The sequence below is a fragment of the Lissotriton vulgaris genome, chromosome 1_1 (assembly GCF_964263255.1).
Source record: "Lissotriton vulgaris chromosome 1_1, aLisVul1.2, whole genome shotgun sequence".
NCBI lineage: Eukaryota > Metazoa > Chordata > Amphibia > Caudata > Salamandridae > Lissotriton > Lissotriton vulgaris.
The window spans coordinates 13,498,472-13,524,559 of NC_141685.1; the positions used below are offsets into that span (position 1 = coordinate 13,498,472).

At 47.9% G+C, this 26,088-nt stretch overlaps 1 protein-coding gene across 1 annotated transcript in view; it reads right to left on the bottom strand.

Moving 5' to 3' along the window:
• LOC147736959 (NACHT, LRR and PYD domains-containing protein 12-like) overlaps positions 1–26,088 on the bottom strand; it is a 769,506-nt gene that overhangs the window by 316,748 nt on the left and 426,670 nt on the right. The window contains exon 4 of the mRNA XM_086934203.1: positions 4,540–4,656. Coding sequence (XP_086790329.1) covers positions 4,540–4,656 — 117 coding nt within the window. The remainder of the gene's footprint in view (positions 1–4,539; positions 4,657–26,088) is intronic.

A 26,088-nucleotide genomic window follows, 5' to 3' on the forward strand; every position in this document is an offset into this window, starting at 1 on the left:
CTCGACATCCCACGAACCAGCCACATCTCCGGACATCTGAGAGACCTTCACTGGCTCCCCGTCAACAAAAGAATCACCTTCCGCCTCCTCACCCACGCACACAAAGCCCTACACGACCAAGGCCCGAGCTACCTCAACAGCCGAATCAACTTCTACGCTCCCAAACGCCACCTCCGATCAGCCAACCACGCCCTCGCCGCCGTCCCCCGCATCCGAAGAGCGACTACAGGAGGAAGGTCCTTCTCCTACCTGGCCGCCAAGACCTGGAACTCCCTCCCGACCGACCTGCGCCTGACCCAAGACCACATCTCCTTCAGGAAGAAGCTGAAGACCTGGCTGTTCGAGCAGTAGCGGCACCCCCCCCCACCTCCAGCGCCTTGAGACCCTACAGGTATGTAGTGCGCTCTATAAATGTCATTGATTGATTGATTGAGTCCCCTGGAATAGGTGCATTTGCTCGCTGAGCCATCTCACTAGAACAGGAGCCCATGAGCTGAAGGTTGAGCACAGTCCCCAGGGATAGGTGCATTTGCTCACTGAGCCATCTCACTAGAACAGGAGCCCGTGACCGGAAGTTTGAGCACAGTCCCCTGGGATAGGTGCATTTGCTCGCTGAGCCATCTCACTAGAACAGGAGCCTGTGACCGGAAGGTTGAGCACAGTCCGCTGGGATAGGTGCATTTGCTCGCTGAGCCATCTCACTAGAAGAGGAGCCAGTGACCGGAAGGTTGAGCACAGTCCCCTGGGATCGGTGCATTTGCTCGCTGAGCCATCTCACTAGAACAGGAGCCCGTGAGCTGAAGGTTGAGCACAGTCCCCTGGGATAGGTGCATTTGCTCGCTGAGCCATCTCACTAGAACAGGAGCCCGTGACCGGAAGTTTGAGCACAGTCCCCTGGGATAGGTGCATTTGCTTGCTGAGCAATCTCACTAGAACAGGAGCCCGTGACCGGAAGGTTGAGCACAGTCCCCTGGGATCGGTGCATTTGCTCGCTGAGCCATCTCACTAGAACAGGAGCCTGTGACCAAAAGTTTGAGCACAGTCCCCTGGGATAGGTGCATTTGCTCGCTGAGCCATCTCACTAGAACAGGAGCCCGTGACCAAAAGGTTGAGCACAGTCCCCTGGGATAGGTGCATTTGCTCGCTGAGCCATCTCACTAGAACAGGAGCCCGTGACCAAAAGGTTGAGCACAGTCACCTGGGATAGGTGCATTTGCTCGCTGAGCCATCTCACTAGAACAGGAGCCCGTGACCAAAAGGTTGAGCAAAGTCACCTGGGATAGGTGCATTTGCTCGCTGAGCCATCTCACTAGAACAGGAGCCCGTGACCAAAAGGTTGAGCACAGTCACCTGGGATAGGTGCATTTGCTCGCTAAGCCATCTCACTACAGCAGGAGCCTGTGACCGGAAGGTTGAGCACAGTCCCCTGGGACAGGTGCATTTGCTCGCTGAGCCATCTCACTAGAATAGGAGCCCGTGACCGGAAGGTTGAGCACAGTCCCCTGGGATAGGTGCATTTGCTCGCTGAGCCATCTCACTAGAACAGGAGCCTGTGACCGGAAGGTTGAGCACAGTCCCCCGAGATAGGTGCATTTGCTTGCTGAGCCATCTCACTAGAGCAGGAGCCTGTGACCGGAAGGTTGAGCACAGTCCCCTGGGATAGGTGCATTTGCTCGCTGAGCCATCTCACTAGAGCAGGAGCTAGTGACCGGAAGGTTGAGCACAGTCCCCTGGGATAGGTGCATTTGCTCGCTGAGCCATCTCATTAGAACAGGAGCCCGTGACCAAAAGGTTGAGCACAGTCCCCTGGGATAGGTGCATTTGCTCGCTGAGCCATCTCACTAGAACAGGAGCCCGTGACCAAAAGGTTGAGCACAGTCCCCTGGGATAGGTGCATTTGCTCGCTGAGCCATCTCACTAGAACAGGAGCCCGTGACCAAAAGGTTGAGCACAGTCCACTGGGATAGGTGCATTTGCTCGCTGAGCCATCTCACTAGAATAGGAGCCCGTGACAGGAAGGTTGAGCACAGTCCCCTGGGATAGGTGCATTTGCTCGCTGAGCCATCTCACTAGAACAGGAGCCTGTGACCGGAAGTTTGAGCACAGTCCCCTGGGATAGGTGCATTTCCTCGCTGACCCATCTCACTAGAACAGGAGCCCGTGACCGGAAGGTTGAGCACAGTCCCCCGGGATAGGTGCATTTGCTCGCTGAGCCATCTCACTAGAGCAGGAGCCTGTGACCGGAAGGTTGAGCCCAATCCCCTGGGATAGGTGCATTTGCTCGCTGAGCCATCTCATTAGAACAGGAGCCCGTGACCGGAAGGTTGAGCACAGTCCCCTGGGATAGGTGCATTTGCTCGCTGAGCCATCTCACTAGAATAGGAGCCTGTGACCGGAAGGTTGAGCACAGTCCCCTGGGATAGGTGCATTTGCTCGCTGAGCCATCTCACCAGAATAGGAGCCTGTGACCGGAAGGTTGAGCACAGTCCCCTGGGATAGGTGCATTTGCTCGCTGAGCCATCTCACCAGAATAGGAGACCCTGACCGGAAGGTTGAGTACAGTCCCCTGGGATAGGTGCATTTGCTCACTGAGCCATCTCACCAGACTTGGAGCCCGTGACCGGAAGGTTGAGCACAGTCCCCTGGGATAGGTGCATTTGCTCGCTGAGCCATCTCACCAGAATAGGAGCCTGTGACCGGAAGGTTGAGGACAGTCCCCTGGGATAGGTGCATTTGCTCGCTGAGCCATCTCACCAGAATAGGAGACCCTGACCGGAAGGTTGAGTACAGTCCCCTGGGATAGGTGCATTTGCTCGCTGAGCCATCTCACTAGAATAGGAGCCTGTGACCGGAAGGTTGAGCACAGTCCCCTGGGATAGGTGCATTTGCTCGCTGAGCCATCTCACCAGAATAGGAGACCCTGACCGGAAGGTTGAGCACAGTCCCCTGGGATAGGTGCATTTGCTTGCTGAGCCATCTCACCAGAACAGGAGCCCGTGACCAAAAGGTTGAGCACAGTCCCCTGGGATAGGTGCATTTGCTCACTGAGCCATTTCACTAGAACAGGAGCCCGTGACCAAAAGGTTGAGCACATTCCCCTGGGATAGGTGCATTTGCTCGCTGAGCCATCTCACTAGAACAGGAGCCCGTGACCAAAAGGTTGAGCACAGTCCCCTGGGATAGGTGCATTTGCTCGCAGAGCCATCTCACTAGAATAGGAGCCCGTGACCGGAAGGTTGAGCACAGTCCCCTGGGATAGGTGCATTTGCTCGCTGAGCCATCTCACTAGAACAGGAGCCCGTGACCGGAAGTTTGAGCACAGTCCCCTGGGATAGGTACATTTGCTCGCTGAGCCATCTCACTAGAATAGGAGCCTGTGACCGGAAGGTTGAGCACAGTCCCCTGGGATAGGTGCATTTGCTCGCTGAGCCATCTCCCTAGAACAGGAGCCCGTGACCGGAAGGTTGAGCACAGTCCCCCGGGATAGGTGCATTTGCTCGCTGAGCCATCTCACTAGAGCAGGAGCCTGTGACCGGAAGGTTGAGCACAGTCCCCTGGGATAGGTGCATTTGCTCGCTGAGCCATCTCATTAGAACAGGAGCCCGTGACCGGAAGGTTGAGCACAGTCCCCTGGGATAGGTGCATTTGCTCGCTGAGCCATCTCACTAGAACAGGAGCCCGCGACCGGAAGGTTGAGCACAGTCCCCTGGGATAGGTGCATTTGCTAGCTGAGCCATCTCACTAGAACAGGAGCCCGTGACCGGAAGTTTGAGCACAGTCCCCTGGGATAGGTGCATTTGCTCGCTGAGCCATCTCACCAGAATAGGAGCCTCTGACCGGAAGGTTGAGCACGGTCCCCTGGGATAGGTGCATTTGCTCGCTGAGCCATCTCACCAGAATAGGAGACCCTGACCGGAAGGTTGAGTACAGTCCCCTGGGATAGGTGCATTTGCTCACTGAGCCATCTCACCAGACTTGGAGCCCGTGACCGGAAGGTTGAGCACAGTCCCCGGGGATGGGTGCATTTGCTCGCTGAGCCATCTCACTAGAATAGGAGCCCGTGACCGGAAGGTTGAGCACAGTCCCCTGGGATAGGTGCATTTGCTTGCTGAGCCATCTCACTAGAATAGGAGCCCGTGACCGGAAGGTTGAGCACAGTCCCCTGGGATAGGTGCATTTGCTCGCTGAGCCATCTCACCAGAATAGGAGCCTGTGACCGGAAGGTTGAGCACAGTCCCCTGGGATAGGTGCATTTGCTCGCTGAGCCATCTCACCAGAATAGGAGACCCTGACCGGAAGGTTGAGTACAGTCCCCTGGGATAGGTGCATTTGCTCGCTGAGCCATCTCACTAGAACAGGAGCAGACAGGTGGAAGTCACTGCATCTTATAATAACTGCTGCTAAAAGCAGAAGAAAGGTTCAAACTTTATACCCGTACGAGGAGCTCCTACGTCTGAACCTAACATGGTCTCGGTGAGAATGATGTAACCCCTCCCCCCCCCCACCCCACCTTCCCATTTACATTCCTACTGGACTCACCTGAGCTCCTTGAGGCGGCTCCGCGGATCACTAAGCGCCTCACACAGCACAGATATCTCTGGCTCCGAGAAGGAATAAGATGGAATAACCTCATCCCACATCTCACAGCTGCTGAATCTGTGGAGGAAAGAGCAGCCATGAGCCTCACAGGTGGGTGCAGGGGTCAGTGCAGGGGTCAGGGCAGGGGTCAGTGCAGGGGTCAGGGCAGGGGTCAGTGCAGGGGTCAGGGCAGGGGTCAGTGCAGGGGTCAGGGCAGGTCAGTGCAGGGGTCAGGGCAGGGGTCAGTGCAGGGGTCAGGGCAGGGGTCAGGGCAGGGGTCAGTGCAGGGGTCAGGGCAGGGGTCAGTGCAGGGGTCAGGGCAGGGGTCAGTGCAGGGGTCAGTGCAGGGGTCAGGGCAGGGGTCAGTGCAGGGTTCAATGCAGGGGTCTGTGGATGCGTCAGTGCAGGACTCAGTGCAAGGGTCAGTGGAGGGATCAGTACAGGCATCAGTCCAGGGGTCAATGCAGGGGTCAGTGCAGGGGTCAGTGCAGGGGTCAATGCAGGGGTCAATACAGGGGTCAGTGCAGGGGTCAGTGCAGGGGTCAGTGCAGGGGTCAATGCAGGGGTCAGTGCAGGGGTCAGTGCAGGGGTCAGTGCAGGGGTCAGGGCAGGGGTCAGTGCAGGGGTCAGTGCAGAGGTCAGTGCAGGGATCAGTACAGGCATCAATGCAGGGGTCAGTGCAGGGGTCAATGCAGGGATCAGTGCAGGGGTCAGTGCAGGGGTCAGTGCAGGGGTCAGTGCAGGGGTCAGTTCATGGGTCAGTGCTGGGGTCAGTGCTGGGTTCAGGGCAGGTTTCAGTGTAGGGGTCAGTGCAGGGCTCAGTCCTGGGCTTCAGACTGGGATCAGTGCTGGGCTTTAGACTGGGGTCAGTGCAAGGGTCAGTGCAGGGCTCAGTGAGGGCTCAGTGCAGGGCTCAGTGCTGGGGTCAGTGCAGGGGTCAGGGCTGGGGTCAGGGCAGGGCTCAGTGCAGTGGTCAGTGCTGGGGTCAGTGCAGGGGTCAGTGCAGGGGTCAGTGCTGGGGTCAGTGCAGTGGTCAGTGCAGGGGTCAGGGCTGGGGTCAGGGCAGGGCTCAGTGCAGGGGTCAGGGCAGGGGTCAGTGCAGGGGTCAGTGCAGGGGTCAGTGCAGGGGTCAGTGCAGGGGTCAGTGCAGGGGTCAGTGCAGGGATCAGTCCAGGGGTCAATGCAGGGGTCAGTGCTGTGGTCAGTGCTGGGGTCAGTGCAGGGGTCAGGGCTGGGCTCAATGCAGGGCTCAGTGCAGGGGTCAGTGCAGGGCTCAGTGCAGTGGTCAGTGCAGGGGTCAGTGCTGGGGTCAGTGCAGGGGTCAGTGCAGGGGTCAGTGCATGGCTCAGTGCAGTGGTCAGTGCTGGGGTCAGTGCAGGGGTCAGTGCAGGGGTCAGTGCTGGGGTCAGTGCAGTGGTCAGTGCAGGGGTCAGGGCAGGGGTCAGGGCAGGGGTCAGTGCAGGGGTCAATGCAGGGGTCAGTGCAGGGGTCAGTGCAGGGGTCAGTGCAGGGGTCAGGGCAGGGGTCAGTGCAGGGGTCAGTGCAGGGGTCAGTGCAGGGGTCAGTGCAGAGGTCAGTGCAGGGATCAGTACAGGCATCAATGCAGGGGTCAGTGCAGGGGTCAATGCAGGGGTCAGTGCAGGGGTCAGTGCAGGGGTCAGTTCATGGGTCAGTGCTGGGGTCAGTGCTGGGGTCAGGGAAGGTTTCAGTGTAGGGGTCAGTGCAGGGCTCAGTCCTGGGCTTCAGACTGGGGTCAGTGCTGGGCTTTAGACTGGGGTCAGTGCAGGGCTCAGTGAGGGCTCAGTGCAGGGCTCAGTGCTGGGGTCAGTGCAGGGGTCAGGGCTGGGGTCAGGGCAGGGCTCAGTGCAGGGGTCAGTGCAGGGGTCAGTGCAGGGGTCAGTGCAGAGGTCAGTGCAGGGATCAGTACAGGCATCAATGCAGGGGTCAGTGCAGGGGTCAATGCAGGGATCAGTGCAGGGGTCAGTGCAGGGGTCAGTTCATGGGTCAGTGCTGGGGTCAATGCAGGGCTCAGTGCAGGGCTCAGTGAGGGCTCAGTGCAGGGCTCAGTGCTGGGGTCAGTGCAGGGGTCAGGGCTGGGGTCAGGGCAGGGCTCAGTGCAGTGGTCAGTGCTGGGGTCAGTGCAGGGGTCAGTGCAGGGGTCAGTGCTGGGGTCAGTGCAGTGGTCAGTGCAGGGGTCAGGGCTGGGGTCAGGGCAGGGCTCAGTGCAGTGGTCAGTGCTGGGGTCAGTGCAGGGGTCAGGGCTGGGCTCAATGCAGGGCTCAGTGCAGGGGTCAGTGCTGGGGTCAGTGCTGGGGTCAGTGCAGGGGTCAGGGCTGGGCTCAATGCAGGGCTCAGTGCAGGGGTCAGTGCAGGGCTCAGTGCAGTGGTCAGTGCAGGGGTCAGTGCTGGGGTCAGTGCAGGGGTCAGTGCAGGGGTCAGTGCTGGGGTCAGTGCAGGGGTCAGTGCAGGGGTCAGTGCATGGCTCAGGGCAGTGGTCAGTGCTGGGGTCAGTGCAGGGGTCAGTGCAGGGGTCAGTTCAGGGGTCAGTGCGAAGGTCACAGCAGGGGTCACCAATGCAAGATTTGCTTCACAGGTGTCTTATTTTCTTCAAAATTAAAAAGGGTATTTCTTGTTAATGAGGACAGTAAACATCTAAACAGTAACAGGTCTGATTTGCTCTTGTCCCAGGAGGCGTCAGGGAGACGCCACACCTACCTCTGGCAGCAGAAACGGAAATAGCGCCTTGAAGACTCGAGACTGGAGACATGTTTTAAAAGCATGTCTTTAGTGGAGAAACTCTGAAGATTGCCGCAGGAGTGACACTAGTTCTTCAGCGAGAGTAACCCAGGACAAAAGAGGTTTTGCCTTTAGTCACTATGAGTCCCGTAAACCGCGCTATGATCCTGAGTCTAAAGCTCCGCTTTTAAAACTTTAATATAAGTTCATTTTCACATTGAAATGGTTTGTAACAAACTCCACAGGAAATAAATATTGACTGAATATTTACTAATTATTCAACACCAAAGAAGCTCCCAGTGGAGAAGAAAAGAATGAATGAATAAGAGACATCTGTGACTGCCACCAGGGAACTACAGAATGAATGAATGAATGAAGGAAGCACACACAGGGCTCCAATGAGGGAACTACACAATGAATGAATGAAGCACACCCAGGGCTCCAATGAGGGAACTACACAATGGATGAATGAAGCACACAGGGCTCCAATGAGGGAACTACACAATGAATGAATGAATGAAGCACACACAGGGATCCAATGAGGGAACTACTCAGTGAATGAATGAATGAATGAAGCACACACTGGGCTCCAATGAGGGAACTACACAATGGATGAATGAAGCACACCCAGGGCTCCAATGAGGGAACAACACAATGGATGAATGAAGCACACACTGGGCTCCAATGAGGGAACTACACAATGGATGAGTGAAGCACAACCAGAGCTCCAATGAGGGAACAACACAATGAATGAATGAATGAAGCACACACAGGGCTCCAATGAGGGAACTACACAATGAATGAATGAATGAAGCACACACAGGGCTCCAATGATTGAACTACACATTGAATGAATGAATGAAGCACACACAGGGCTCCAATGAGGGAACTACACAATGAATGAATGAAGCACACCCAGAGCTCCAATGAGGGAACAACACAATGAATGAATGAATGAATGAAGCACACACAGGGCTCCAATGATTGAACTACACATTGAATGAATGAATGAAGCACACACAGGGCTCCAATGAGGGAACTACACAATGAATGAATGAAGCACACACAGGGCTCCAATGAGGGAACTACACAATGAATGAATGAAGCACACCCATGGCTCCAATGATTGAACTACACATTGAATGAATGAATGAAGCACACACAGGGCTCCAATGAGGGAACTACACAAAGAATGAATGAAGCACACACAGGGCTCCAATGAGGGAACTACACAATGAATGAATGAAGCACACACAGGGCTCCAATGAGGGAACTACACAATGAATGAATGAAGCACACACAGGGCTCCAATGAGGGAACTACACACTGAATGAATGAAGCACACACAGGGCTCCAATGAGGGAACTACATAATGAATTAATGAATGAATGAATAAATGAATGAAGCCCAGAGCTTCAATGAGGGAACTACACACTGAATGAATGAAGCACACCCCGGGCTCCAATGAGGGAACTACACAATGAAAGAATGAATGAATGAATAAATGAATGAAGCCCAGAGCTTCAATGAGGGAACTACACACTGAATGAATGAAGCACACACAGGGCTCCAATGAGGGAACTACACAATGAATGAATGAAGCACACACAGGGCTCCAATGATGGAACTACACAATGAATGAATGAAGCACACACAGGGCTCCAATGAGGGAACTACACAATGGATGAATGAAGCACACACAGGGCTCCAATGAGGGAATGACACAATGAATGAATAGAGCACACACTGGGCTCCAATGAGGGAACTACACAATGAATGAATGAATGAAGCACACACAGGGCTCCAATGAGGGAACTACACAATGAATGAATGAATGAAGCACACACTGGGCTCCAATGAGGGAACTACACAATGAATGAATGAAGCACACACAGGTCTCCAATGAGGGAACTACAAAATGAATGAATGAAGCACACCCATGGCTCCAATGATTGAACTACACATTGAATGAATGAATGAAGCACACACAGGGCTCCAATGAGGGAACTACACAATGAATGAATGAAGCACACACAGGGCTCCAATGAGGGACCTACATAATGAATGAATGTAGCACACACAGGGCTCCAATGAGGGAACTACACAATGGATGAATGAAGCACACACAGGGCTCCAATGATGGAACTACACAATGAATGAATGAAGCACACACAGGGCTCCAATGAGGGAACTACACAATGGATGAATGAAGCACACACAGGGCTCCAATGAGGGAACGACACAATGAATGAATAGAGCACACACTGGGCTCCAATGAGGGAACTACACAATGAATGAATGAAGCACACACAGGGCTACAATGATTGAACTACACATTGAATGAATGAATGAAGCACACACAGGGCTCCAATGAGGGAACTACACAATGAATGAATGAATGAAGCACACACTGGGCTCCAATGAGGGAACTACACAATGAATGAATGAAGCACACACAGGTCTCCAATGAGGGAACTACAAAATGAATGAATGAAGCACACCCATGGCTCCAATGATTGAACTACACATTGAATGAATGAATGAAGCACACACAGGGCTCCAATGAGGGAACTACACAATGAATGAATGAAGCACACACGGCTACAATGATTGAACTACACATTGAATGTATGAATGAAGCACACACAGGGCTCCAATGAGGGAACTACACAATGAATGAATGAATGAAGCACACACTGGGCTCCAATGAGGGAACTACACAATGAATGAATGAAGCACACACAGGTCTCCAATGAGGGAACTACAAAATGAATGAATGAAGCACACCCATGGCTCCAATGATTGAACTACACATTGAATGAATGAATGAAGCACACACAGGGCTCCAATGAGGGAACTACACAATGAATGAATGAATGAAGCACACACTGGGCTCCAATGAGGGAACTACACAATGAATGAATGAAGCACACACAGGTCTCCAATGAGGGAACTACAAAATGAATGAATGAAGCACACCCATGGCTCCAATGATTGAACTACACATTGAATGAATGAATGAAGCACACACATGGCTCCAATGAGGGAACTACACAATGAATGAATGAAGCACACACAGGGCTCCAATGAGGGAACTACACAATGAATGAATGAAGCACACACAGGGCTCCAATGAGGGAACTACACAATGAATGAATGAAGCACACACAGGGCTCCAATGAGGGAACTACACACTGAATGAATGAAGCACACACAGGGCTCCAATGAGGGAACTACATAATGAATGAATGAAGCACACACAGGGCTCCAATGAGGGAACTACACAATGAAATAATGAATGAATGAATAAATGAATGAAGCCCAGAGCTTCAATGAGGGAACTACACACTGAATGAATGAAGCACACCCAGAGCTTCAATGAGGGAACTACACACTGAATGAATGAAGCACACCCCGGGCTCCAATGAGGGAACTACACAATGAATGAATGAAGCACACACAGGGCTCCAATGAGGGACCTACATAATGAATGTAGCACACACAGGGCTCCAATGAGGGAACTACACAATGGATGAATGAAGCACACACAGGGCTCCAATGAGGGAACTACACAATGAATGAATGAAGCACACACAGGGCTCCAATGATGGAACTACACAATGAATGAATGAAGCACACACAGGGCTCCAATGAGGGAACTACACAATGGATGAATGAAGCACACACAGGGCTCCAATGAGGGAATGACACAATGAATGAATAGAGCACACACTGGGCTCCAATGAGGGAACTACACAATGAATGAATGAAGCACACACTGGGCTACAATGATTGAACTACACATTGAATGAATGAATGAAGTACACACAGGGCTCCAATGAGGGAACTACACAATGAATGAATGAATGAAGCACACACTGGGCTCCAATGAGGGAACTACACAATGAATGAATGAAGCACACACAGGTCTCCAATGAGGGACCTACAAAATGAATGAATGAAGCACACCCATGGCTCCAATGATTGAACTACACATTGAATGAATGAATGAAGCACACACAGGGCTCCAATGAGGGAACTACACAATGAATGAATGAAGCACACACGGCTACAATGATTGAACTACACATTGAATGTATGAATGAAGCACACACAGGGCTCCAATGAGGGAACTACACAATGAATGAATGAATGAAGCACACACTGGGCTCCAATGAGGGAACTACACAATGAATGAATGAAGCACACACAGGTCTCCAATGAGGGAACTACAAAATGAATGAATGAAGCACACCCATGGCTCCAATGATTGAACTACACATTGAATGAATGAATGAAGCACACACAGGGCTCCAATGAGGGAACTACACAATGAATGAATGAATGAAGCACACACTGGGCTCCAATGAGGGAACTACACAATGAATGAATGAAGCACACACAGGTCTCCAATGAGGGAACTACAAAATGAATGAATGAAGCACACCCATGGCTCCAATGATTAAACTACACATTGAATGAATGAATGAAGCACACACAGGGCTCCAATGAGGGAACTACACAATGAATGAATGAAGCACACACAGGGCTCCAATGAGGGAACTACACAATGAATGAATGAAGCACACACAGGGCTCCAATGAGGGAACTACACAATGAATGAATGAAGCACACACAGTGCTCCAATGAGGGAACTACACAATGAATGAATGAAGCACACACAGGGCTCCAATGAGGGAACTACACACTGAATGAATGAAGCACACACAGGGCTCCAATGAGGGAACTACATAATGAATGAATGAAGCACACACAGGGCTCCAATGAGGGAACTACACAATGAAAGAATGAATGAATGAATAAATGAATGAAGCCCAGAGCTTCAATGAGGGAACTACACACTGAATGAATGAAGCACACCCCGGGCTCCAATGAGGGAACTACACAATGAATGAATGAAGCACACACAGGGCTCCAATGAGGGAACTACATAATGAATGAATGAAGCACACACAGGGCTCCAATGAGGGAACTACATAATGAATGAATGAAGCACACACAGGGCTCCAATGAGGGAACTACACAATGAAAGAATGAAGCACTCACAGGGCTCCAATGAGGGAACTACACAATGAAAGAATGAAGCACTCACAGTGCTCCAATGAGGGAACTACACAATGAAAGAATGAAGCACTCACAGGGCTCCGATGAGGGAACTACACAATGAAAGAATGAATGAATGAATAAATGAATGAAGCCCAGAGCTTCAATGAGGGAACTACACACTGAATGAATGAAGCACACCCCGGGCTCCAATGAGGGAACTACACAATTAATGAATGAAGCACACACAGTGCTCCAATGAGGGAACTACATAATGAATGAATGAAGCACACACAGGGCTCCAATGAGGGAACTACACAATGAATGAATGAAGCACACACAGGGCTCCAATGAGGGAACTACATAATGTATGAATGAAGCACACACAGGGCTCCAATGAGGGAACTACACAATGAAAGAATGAAGCACTCACAGGGCTCCAATGAGGGAACTACACAATGAAAGAATGAATGAATGAATAAATGAATGAAGCCCAGAGCTTCAATGAGGGAACTACACATTGAATGAATGAAGCACACCCCGGGCTCCAATGAGGGAACTACACAATGAATGAATGAAGCACAAACAGGGCTCCAATGAGGGAACTACACACTGAATGAATGAAGCACACACAGGGCTCCAAGAAGGGAACTACACATAAAATTAATGAAGCACACACTGGGCTCCAATGAGGGAACTACACAATGAATGAATGAATGAAGCACAAACAGGGCTCCAATGAGGGAACTACACAATGAATGAATGAAGCACACCCATGGCTCCAATGAGGGAACTACACAATGAATGAAGCACATCCAGGGCTCCAATGAGGGAACTACACAATGAAAGAATGAAGCACTCACAGGGCTCCAATGAGGGAACTACACAATGAAAGAATGAATGAATGAATACATGAATGAAGCCCAGAGCTTCAATGAGGGAACTACACACTGAATGAATGAAGCACACCCCGGGCTCCAATGAGGGAACTACACAATGAATGAATGAATGAAGCACACACAGGGCTCCAATGAGGGAACTACACAATGAATAAATGAAGCACACATAGGGCTCCAATGAGGGAACTACACAATGAATGAATGAAGCACACCCAGGGCTCAAATGAGGGAACTACTCAGTGAATGAATGAATGAAGCACACACTGGGCTTCAAGAAGGGAACTACACAATGAATGAATGAAGCACTCACAGGGCTCCAATGAGGGAACTACACAATGAAAGAATGAATGAATGAATACATGAATGAAGCCCAGAGCTTCAATGAGGGAACTACACACTGAATGAATGAAGCACACCCCGGGCTCCAATGAGGGAACTACACAATGAATGAATGAATGAAGCACACACAGGGCTCCAATGAGGGAACTAAACAATGAATGAATGAAGCACACACAGGGCTCCAATGATGGAACTACACAATGAATGAATGAAGCACACACATGGCTCCAATGAGGGAACTACACAATGGATGAATGAAGCACACACAGGGCTCCAATGAGGGAATGACACAATGAATGAATAGAGCACACACTGGGCTCCAATGAGGGAACTACACAATGAATGAATGAAGCACACACAGGGCTACAATGATTGAACTACACATTGAATGAATGAATGAAGCACACACAGGGCTCCAATGAGGGAACTACACAATGAATGAATGAATGAAGCACACACTGGGCTCCAATGAGGGAACTACACAATGAATGAATGAAGCACACACAGGTCTCCAATGAGGGAACTACAAAATGAATGAATGAAGCACACCCATGGCTCCAATGATTGAACTACACATTGAATGAATGAATGAAGCACACACAGGGCTCCAATGAGGGAACTACACAATGAATGAATGAAGCACACACAGGGCTCCAATGAGGGACCTACATAATGAATGAATGTAGCACACACAGGGCTCCAATGAGGGAACTACACAATGGATGAATGAAGCACACACAGGGCTCCAATGAGGGAACTACACAATGAATGAATGAAGCACACACAGGGCTCCAATGATGGAACTACACAATGAATGAATGAAGCACACACAGGGCTCCAATGAGGGAACTACACAATGGATGAATGAAGCACACACAGGGCTCCAATGAGGGAATGACACAATGAATGAATAGAGCACACACTGGGCTCCAATGAGGGAACTACACAATGAATGAATGAAGCACACACAGGGCTACAATGATTGAACTACACATTGAATGAATGAATGAAGCACACACAGGGCTCCAATGAGGGAACTACACAATGAATGAATGAAGCACACACAGGTCTCCAATGAGGGAACTACACAATGAATGAATGAAGCACACACAGGGCTCCAATGATGGAACTACACAATGAATGAATGAAGCACACACAGGGCTCCAATGAGGGAACTACACAATGGATGAATGAAGCACACACAGGGCTCCAATGAGGGAATGACACAATGAATGAATAGAGCACACACTGGGCTCCAATGAGGGAACTACACAATGAATGAATGAAGCACACACAGGGCTACAATGATTGAACTACACATTGAATGAATGAATGAAGCACACACAGGGCTCCAATGAGGGAACTACACAATGAATGAATGAAGCACACACAGGTCTCCAATGAGGGAACTACAAAATGAATGAATGAAGCACACCCATTGCTCCAATAATTGAACTACACATTGAATGAATGAATGAAGCACACACAGGGCTCCAATGAGGGAACTACACAATGAATGAATGAAGCACACACGGCTACAATGATTGAACTACACATTGAATGTATGAATGAAGCACACACAGGGCTCCAATGAGGGAACTACACAATGAATGAATGAATGAAGCACACACTGGGCTCCAATGAGGGAACTACACAATGAATGAATGAAGCACACACAGGTCTCCAATGAGGGAACTACAAAATGAATGAATGAAGCACACCCATGGCTCCAATGATTGAACTACACATTGAATGAATGAATGAAGCACACACAGGGCTCCAATGAGGGAACTACACAATGAATGAATGAATGAAGCACACACTGGGCTCCAATGAGGGAACTACACTATGAATGAATGAAGCACACACAGGTCTCCAATGAGGGAACTACAAAATGAATGAATGAAGCACACCCATGGCTCCAATGATTGAACTACACATTGAATGAATGAATGAAGCACACACAGGGCTCCAATGAGGGAACTACACAATGAATGAATGAAGCACACACAGGGCTCCAATGAGGGAACTACACAATGAATGAATGAAGCACACACAGGGCTCCAATGAGGGAACTACACAATGAATGAATGAAGCACACACAGGGCTCCAATGAGGGAACTACACACTGAATGAATGAAGCACACACAGGGCTCTAATGAGGGAACTACATAATGAATGAATAAGGCACACACAGGGCTCCAATGAGGGAACTACACAATGAAAGAATGAATGAATGAATAAATGAATGAAGCCCAGAGCTTCAATGAGGGAACTACACACTGAATGAATGAAGCACACCCAGAGCTTCAATGAGGGAACTACACACTGAATGAATGAAGCACACCCCGGGCTCCAATGAGGGAACTACACAATGAATGAATGAAGCACACACAGGGCTCCAATGAGGGACCTACATAATGAATGTAGCACACACAGGGCTCCAATGAGGGAACTACACAATGGATGAATGAAGCACACACAGGGCTCCAATGAGGGAACTACACAATGAATGAATGAAGCACACACAGGGCTCCAATGATGGAACTACACAATGAATGAATGAAGCACACACAGGGCTCCAATGAGGGAACTACACAATGGATGAATGAAGCACACACAGGGCTCCAATGAGGGAATGACACAATGAATGAATAGAGCACACACTGGGCTCCAATGAGGGAACTACACAATGAATGAATGAAGCACACACAGGGCTACAATGATTGAACTACACATTGAATGAATGAATGAAGCACACACTGGGCTCCAATGAGGGAACTACACAATGAATGAATGAAGCACACACAGGTCTCCAATGAGGGACCTACAAAATGAATGAATGAAGCACACCCATGGCTCCAATGATTGAACTACACATTGAATGAATGAATGAAGCACACACAGGGCTCCAATGAGGGAACTACACAATGAATGAATGAAGCACACACGGCTACAATGATTGAACTACACATTGAATGTATGAATGAAGCACACACAGGGCTCCAATGAGGGAACTACACAATGAATGAATGAATGAAGCACACACTGGGCTCCAATGAGGGAACTACACAATGAATGAATGAAGCACACACAGGTCTCCAATGAGGGAACTACAAAATGAATGAATGAAGCACACCCATGGCTCCAATGATTGAACTACACATTGAATGAATGAATGAAGCACACACAGGGCTCCAATGAGGGAACTACACAATGAATGAATGAATGAAGCACACACTGGGCTCCAATGAGGGAACTACACAATGAATGAATGAAGCACACACAGGTCTCCAATGAGGGAACTACAAAATGAATGAATGAAGCACACCCATGGCTCCAATGATTGAACTACACATTGAATGAATGAATGAAGCACACACAGGGCTCCAATGAGGGAACTACACAATGAATGAATGAAGCACACACAGGGCTCCAATGAGGGAACTACACAATGAATGAATGAAGCACACACAGGGCTCCAATGAGGGAACTACACAATGAATGAATGAAGCACACACAGTGCTCCAATGAGGGAACTACACAATGAATGAATGAAGCACACACAGGGCTCCAATGAGGGAACTACACACTGAATGAATGAAGCACACACAGGGCTCCAATGAGGGAACTACATAATGAATGAATGAAGCACACACAGGGCTCCAATGAGGGAACTACACAATGAAAGAATGAATGAATGAATAAATGAATGAAGCCCAGAGCTTCAATGAGGGAACTACACACTGAATGAATGAAGCACACCCCGGGCTCCAATGAGGGAACTACACAATGAATGAATGAAGCACACACAGGGCTCCAATGAGGGAACTACATAATGAATGAATGAAGCACACACAGGGCTCCAATGAGGGAACTACATAATGAATGAATGAAGCACACACAGGGCTCCAATGAGGGAACTACACAATGAAAGAATGAAGCACTCACAGGGCTCCAATGAGGGAACTACACAATGAAAGAATGAAGCACTCACAGTGCTCCAATGAGGGAACTACACAATGAAAGAATGAAGCACTCACAGGGCTCCGATGAGGGAACTACACAATGAAAGAATGAATGAATGAATAAATGAATGAAGCCCAGAGCTTCAATGAGGGAACTACACACTGAATGAATGAAGCACACCCCGGGCTCCAATGAGGGAACTACACAATTAATGAATGAAGCACACACAGTGCTCCAATGAGGGAACTACATAATGAATGAATGAAGCACACACAGGGCTCCAATGAGGGAACTACACAATGAATGAATGAAGCACACACAGGGCTCCAATGAGGGAACTACATAATGTATGAATGAAGCACACACAGGGCTCCAATGAGGGAACTACACAATGAAAGAATGAAGCACTCACAGGGCTCCAATGAGGGAACTACACAATGAAAGAATGAATGAATGAATAAATGAATGAAGCCCAGAGCTTCAATGAGGGAACTACACATTGAATGAATGAAGCACACCCCGGGCTCCAATGAGGGAACTACACAATGAATGAATGAAGCACAAACAGGGCTCCAATGAGGGAACTACACACTGAATGAATGAAGCACACACAGGGCTCCAAGAAGGGAACTACACATAAAATTAATGAAGCACACACTGGGCTCCAATGAGGGAACTACACAATGAATGAATGAATGAAGCACAAACAGGGCTCCAATGAGGGAACTACACAATGAATGAATGAAGCACACCCATGGCTCCAATGAGGGAACTACACAATGAATGAAGCACATCCAGGGCTCCAATGAGGGAACTACACAATGAAAGAATGAAGCACTCACAGGGCTCCAATGAGGGAACTACACAATGAAAGAATGAATGAATGAATACATGAATGAAGCCCAGAGCTTCAATGAGGGAACTACACACTGAATGAATGAAGCACACCCCGGGCTCCAATGAGGGAACTACACAATGAATGAATGAATGAAGCACACACAGGGCTCCAATGAGGGAACTACACAATGAATAAATGAAGCACACATAGGGCTCCAATGAGGGAACTACACAATGAATGAATGAAGCACACCCAGGGCTCAAATGAGGGAACTACTCAGTGAATGAATGAATGAAGCACACACTGGGCTTCAAGAAGGGAACTACACAATGAATGAATGAAGCACTCACAGGGCTCCAATGAGGGAACTACACAATGAAAGAATGAATGAATGAATACATGAATGAAGCCCAGAGCTTCAATGAGGGAACTACACACTGAATGAATGAAGCACACCCCGGGCTCCAATGAGGGAACTACACAATGAATGAATGAATGAAGCACACACAGGGCTCCAATGAGGGAACTACACAATGAATGAATGAAGCACACACAGGGCTCCAATGATGGAACTACACAATGAATGAATGAAGCACACACATGGCTCCAATGAGGGAACTACACAATGGATGAATGAAGCACACACAGGGCTCCAATGAGGGAATGACACAATGAATGAATAATGCACACACTGGGCTCCAATGAGGGAACTACACAATGAATGAATGAAGCACACACAGGGCTACAATGATTGAACTACACATTGAATGAATGAATGAAGCACACACAGGGCTCCAATGAGGGAACTACACAATGAATGAATGAATGAAGCACACACTGGGCTCCAATGAGGGAACTACACAATGAATGAATGAAGCACACACAGGTCTCCAATGAGGGAACTACAAAATGAATGAATGAAGCACACCCATGGCTCCAATGATTGAACTACACATTGAATGAATGAATGAAGCACACACAGGGCTCCAATGAGGGAACTACACAATGAATGAATGAAGCACACACAGGGCTCCAATGAGGGACCTACATAATGAATGAATGTAGCACACACAGGGCTCCAATGAGGGAACTACACAATGGATGAATGAAGCACACACAGGGCTCCAATGAGGGAACTACACAATGAATGAATGAAGCACACACAGGGCTCCAATGATGGAACTACACAATGAATGAATGAAGCACACACAGGGCTCCAATGAGGGAACTACACAATGGATGAATGAAGCACACACAGGGCTCCAATGAGGGAATGACACAATGAATGAATAGAGCACACACTGGGCTCCAATGAGGGAACTACACAATGAATGAATGAAGCACACACAGGGCTACAATGATTGAACTACACATTGAATGAATGAATGAAGCACACACAGGGCTCCAATGAGGGAACTACACAATGAATGAATGAATGAAGCACACACTGGGCTCCAATGAGGGAACTACACAATGAATGAATGAAGCACACACAGGTCTCCAATGAGGGAACTACAAAATGAATGAATGAAGCACACCCATGGCTCCAATGATTGAACTACACATTGAATGAATGAATGAAGCACACACAGGGCTCCAATGAGGGAACTACACAATGAATGAATGAAGCACACACGGCTACAATGATTGAACTACACATTGAATGTATGAATGAAGCACACACAGGGCTCCAATGAGGGAACTACACAATGAATGAATGAATGAAGCACACACTGGGCTCCAATGAGGGAACTACACAATGAATGAATGAAGCACACACAGGTCTCCAATGAGGGAACTACAAAATGAATGAATGAAGCACACCCATGGCTCCAATGATTGAACTACACATTGAATGAATGAATGAAGCACACACAGGGCTCCAATGAGGGAACTACACAATGAATGAATGAATGAAGCACACACTGGGCTCCAATGAGGGAACTACACAATGAATGAATGAAGCACACACAGGTCTCCAATGAGGGAACTACAAAATGAATGAATGAAGCACACCCATGGCTCCAATGATTGAACTACACATTGAATGAATGAATGAAGCACACACAGGGCTCCAATGAGGGAACTACACAATGAATGAATGAAGCACACACAGGGCTCCAATGAGGGAACTACACAATGAATGAATGAAGCACACACAGGGCTCCAATGAGGGAACTACACAATGAATGAATGAAGCACACACAGGGCTCCAATGAGGGAACTACACACTGAATGAATGAAGCACACACAGGGCTCCAATGAGGGAACTACACAATGAATGAATGAAGCACACACAGGGCTCCAATGAGGGAACTACATAATGAATGAATAAGGCACACACAGGGCTCCAATGAGGGAACTACACAATGAAAGAATGAATGAATGAATAAATGAATGAAGCCCAGAGCTTCAATGAGGGAACTACACACTGAATGAATGAAGCACACCCAGAGCTTCAATGAGGGAACTACACACTGAATGAATGAAGCACACCCCGGGCTCCAATGAGGGAACTACACAATGAATGAATGAAGCACACACAGGGCTCCAATGAGGGGCCTACATAATGAATGTAGCACACACAGGGCTCCAATGAGGGAACTACACAATGGATGAATGAAGCACACACAGGGCTCCAATGAGGGAACTACACAATGAATGAATGAAGCACACACAGGGCTCCAATGATGGAACTACACAATGAATGAATGAAGCACACACAGGGCTCCAATGAGGGAACTACACAATGGATGAATGAAGCACACACAGGGCTCCAATGAGGGAATGACACAATGAATGAATAGAGCACACACTGGGCTCCAATGAGGGAACTACACAATGAATGAATGAAGCACACACAGGGCTACAATGATTGAACTACACATTGAATGAATGAATGAAGCACACACTGGGCTCCAATGAGGGAACTACACAATGAATGAATGAAGCACACACAGGTCTCCAATGAGGGACCTACAAAATGAATGAATGAAGCACACCCATGGCTCCAATGATTGAACTACACATTGAACGAATGAATGAAGCACACACAGGGCTCCAATGAGGGAACTACACAATGAATGAATGAAGCACACACGGCTACAATGATTGAACTACACATTGAATGTATGAATGAAGCACACACAGGGCTCCAATGAGGGAACTACACAATGAATGAATGAATGAAGCACACACTGGGCTCCAATGAGGGAACTACACAATGAATGAATGAAGCACACACAGGTCTCCAATGAGGGAACTACAAAATGAATGAATGAAGCACACCCATGGCTCCAATGATTGAACTACACATTGAATGAATGAATGAAGCACACACAGGGCTCCAATGAGGGAACTACACAATGAATGAATGAATGAAGCACACACTGGGCTCCAATGAGGGAACTACACAATGAATGAATGAAGCACACACAGGTCTCCAATGAGGGAACTACAAAATGAATGAATGAAGCACACCCATGGCTCCAATGATTGAACTACACATTGAATGAATGAATGAAGCACACACAGGGCTCCAATGAGGGAACTACACAATGAATGAATGAAGCACACACAGGGCTCCAATGAGGGAACTACACAATGAATGAATGAAGCACACACAGGGCTCCAATGAGGGAACTACACAATGAATGAATGAAGCACACACAGTGCTCCAATGAGGGAACTACACAATGAATGAATGAAGCACACACAGGGCTCCAATGAGGGAACTACACACTGAATGAATGAAGCACACACAGGGCTCCAATGAGGGAACTACATAATGAATGAATGAAGCACACACAGGGCTCCAATGAGGGAACTACACAATGAAAGAATGAATGAATGAATAAATGAATGAAGCCCAGAGCTTCAATGAGGGAACTACACACTGAATGAATGAAGCACACCCCGGGCTCCAATGAGGGAACTACACAATGAATGAATGAAGCACTCACAGGGCTCCAATGAGGGAACTACATAATGAATGAATGAAGCACACACAGGGCTCCAATGAGGGAACTACATAATGAATGAATGAAGCACACACAGGGCTCCAATGAGGGAACTACACAATGAAAGAATGAAGCACTCACAGGGCTCCAATGAGGGAACTACACAATGAAAGAATGAAGCACTCACAGTGCTCCAATGAGGGAACTACACAATGAAAGAATGAAGCACTCACAGGGCTCCGATGAGGGAACTACACAATGAAAGAATGAATGAATGAATAAATGAATGAAGCCCAGAGCTTCAATGAGGGAACTACACACTGAATGAATGAAGCACACCCCGGGCTCCAATGAGGGAACTACACAATTAATGAATGAAGCACACACAGTGCTCCAATGAGGGAACTACATAATGAATGAATGAAGCACACACAGGGCTCCAATGAGGGAACTACACAATGAATGAAGGAAGCACACACAGGGCTCCAATGAGGGAACTACATAATGTATGAATGAAGCACACACAGGGCTCCAATGAGGGAACTACACAATGAAAGAATGAAGCACTCACAGGGCTCCAATGAGGGAACTACACAATGAAAGAATGAATGAATGAATAAATGAATGAAGCCCAGAGCTTCAATGAGGGAACTACACATTGAATGAATGAAGCACACCCCGGGCTCCAATGAGGGAACTACACAATGAATGAATGAAGCACAAACAGGGCTCCAATGAGGGAACTACACACTGAATGAATGAAGCACACACAGGGCTCCAAGAAGGGAACTACACATAAAATTAATGAAGCACACACTGGGCTCCAATGAGGGAACTACACAATGAATGAATGAATGAAGCACAAACAGGGCTCCAATGAGGGAACTACACAATGAATGAATGAAGCACACCCATGGCTCCAATGAGGGAACTACACAATGAATGAAGCACATCCAGGGCTCCAATGAGGGAACTACACAATGAAAGAATGAAGCACTCACAGGGCTCCAATGAGGGAACTACACAATGAAAGAATGAATGAATGAATACATGAATGAAGCCCAGAGCTTCAATGAGGGAACTACACACTGAATGAATGAAGCACACCCCGGGCTCCAATGAGGGAACTACACAATGAATGAATGAATGAAGCACACACAGGGCTCCAATGAGGGAACTACACAATGAATAAATGAAGCACACATAGGGCTCCAATGAGGGAACTACACAATGAATGAATGAAGCACACCCAGGGCTCAAATGAGGGAACTACTCAGTGAATGAATGAATGAAGCACACACTGGGCTTCAAGAAGGGAACTACACAATGAATGAATGAAGGACAAACAGGGCTCCAATGAGGGAACTACACACTGAATGAATGAAGCACACACAGGGCTCCAAGAAGGGAGCTACACATAAAATGAATGAAGCACACACTGGGCTCCAATGAGGGAACTACACAATGAATGAATGAATGAAGCACAAACAGGGCTCCAATGAGGGAACTACACAATGAATGAATGAAGCACACCCATGGCTCCAATGATTAAACTACACAATGGATGAATGAATGAAGCACACACAGGGCTCCAATGAGGGAACTACACAATGAATGAATGAAGCACACACAGGGCTCCAATGAGGGAACTACATAATGAATGAATGAAGCACACACAGGGCTCCAATGAGGGAACTACACAATGAAAGAATGAAGCACTCACAGGGCTCCAATGAGGGAACTACACAATGAAAGAATGAATGAATGAATAAATGAATGAAGCCCAGAGCTTCAATGAGGGAACTATACACTGAATGAATGAAGCACACCCCGGGCTCCAATGAGGGAACTACACAATGAATGAATGAATGAAGCACACACAGGGCTCCAATGAGGGAACTACACAATGAAAGAATGAAGCACTCACAGGGCTCCAATGAGGGAACTACACAATGAAAGAATGAATGAATGAATAAATGAATGAAGCCCAGAGCTTCAATGAGGGAACCTCACACCGAATGAATGAAGCACACCCCGGGCTCCAATGAGGGAACTACACAATGAATGAATGAATGAATGAAGCACACACAGGGCTCCAATGAGGGAACTACACAATGAATGAATTAAGCACACATAGGGCTGCAATGAGGGAACTACACAATGAATGAATTAAAAACACACCCAGGGCTCAAATGAGGGAACTACTCAGTGAATGAATGAATGAAGCACACACTGGGCTCCAAGAAGGAAACTACACATAAAATGAATGAAGCACACACTGGGCTCCAATGAGGGAACTACACAATGAATGAATGAATGAATGAAGCACAAACAGGGCTCCAATTAGGGAACTACACAATGAATGAATGAAGCACACCCATGGCTCCAATGAGGGAACTACACAATGAATGAAGCACATCCAGGGCTCCAATGAGGGAACTACACAATGAAAGAATGAAGCACTCACAGGGCTCCAATGAGGGAACTACACAATGAAAGAATGAATGAATGAATAAATGAATAAATGAATGAAGCCCAGAGCTTCAATGAGGGAACTACACACTGAATGAATGAAGCACACCCCGGGCTCCAATGAGGGAACTACACAATGAATGAATGAATGAAGCACACACAGGGCTCCAATGAGGGAACTACACAATGAATGAATGAAGCACACATAGGGCTCCAATGAGGGAACTACACAATGAATGAATAAAGCACACACTGGGCTCAAATGAGGGAACTACTCAGTGAATGAATGAAGCACAAACAGGGCTCCAATGAGGGAACTACACACTGAATGAATGAAGCACACAGGGCTCCAAGAAGGGAACTACACATAAAATGAATGAAGCACACACTGGGCTCCAATGAGGGAACTACAAAATGAATGAATGAATGAATGAAGCACAAACAGGGCTCCAATGAGGGAACTACACAATGAATGAATGAAGCACACCCATGGCTCCAATAAGGGAACTACACAATGAATGAAGCACATCCAGGGCTCCAATGAGGGAACTACACAATGAAAGAATGAAGCACTCACAGGGCTCCAATGATGGAACTACACAATGAAAGAATGAATGAATGAATAAATGAATGAAGCCCAGAGCTTCAATGAGGGAACTACACACTGAATGAATGAAGCACACCCCGGGCTCCAATGAGGGAACTACACAATGAATGAATGAATGAAGCACACACAGGGCTCCAATGAGGGAACTACACAATGAATGAATGAAGCACACACTGGGCTCCAAGAAGGGAACAACACATAAAATTAATGAAGCACACACTGGGCTCCAATGAGGGAACTACACAATGAATGAATGAAGCACAAACAGGGATCCAATGAGTGAACTACACACTGAATGAATGAAGCACACACAGGGCTCCAAGAAGGGAACTACATATAAAATGAATGAAGCACACACTGGGCTCCAATGAGGGAACTACACAATGAATGAATGAATGAATGAAGCACAAACAGGGCTCCAATGAAGGAACTACACAATGAATGAATGAAGCACACCCATGGCTCCAATGATTGGACTACACAATGGATGAATGAATGAAGCACACACAGGGCTCCAATGATTGAACTACACAATGAATGAATGGATGAAGCACACACAGGGCTCCAATGAGGGAACTACAGAATAAATGAATGAATGAAGCACACACAGGGCTCCAATGAGGGAAC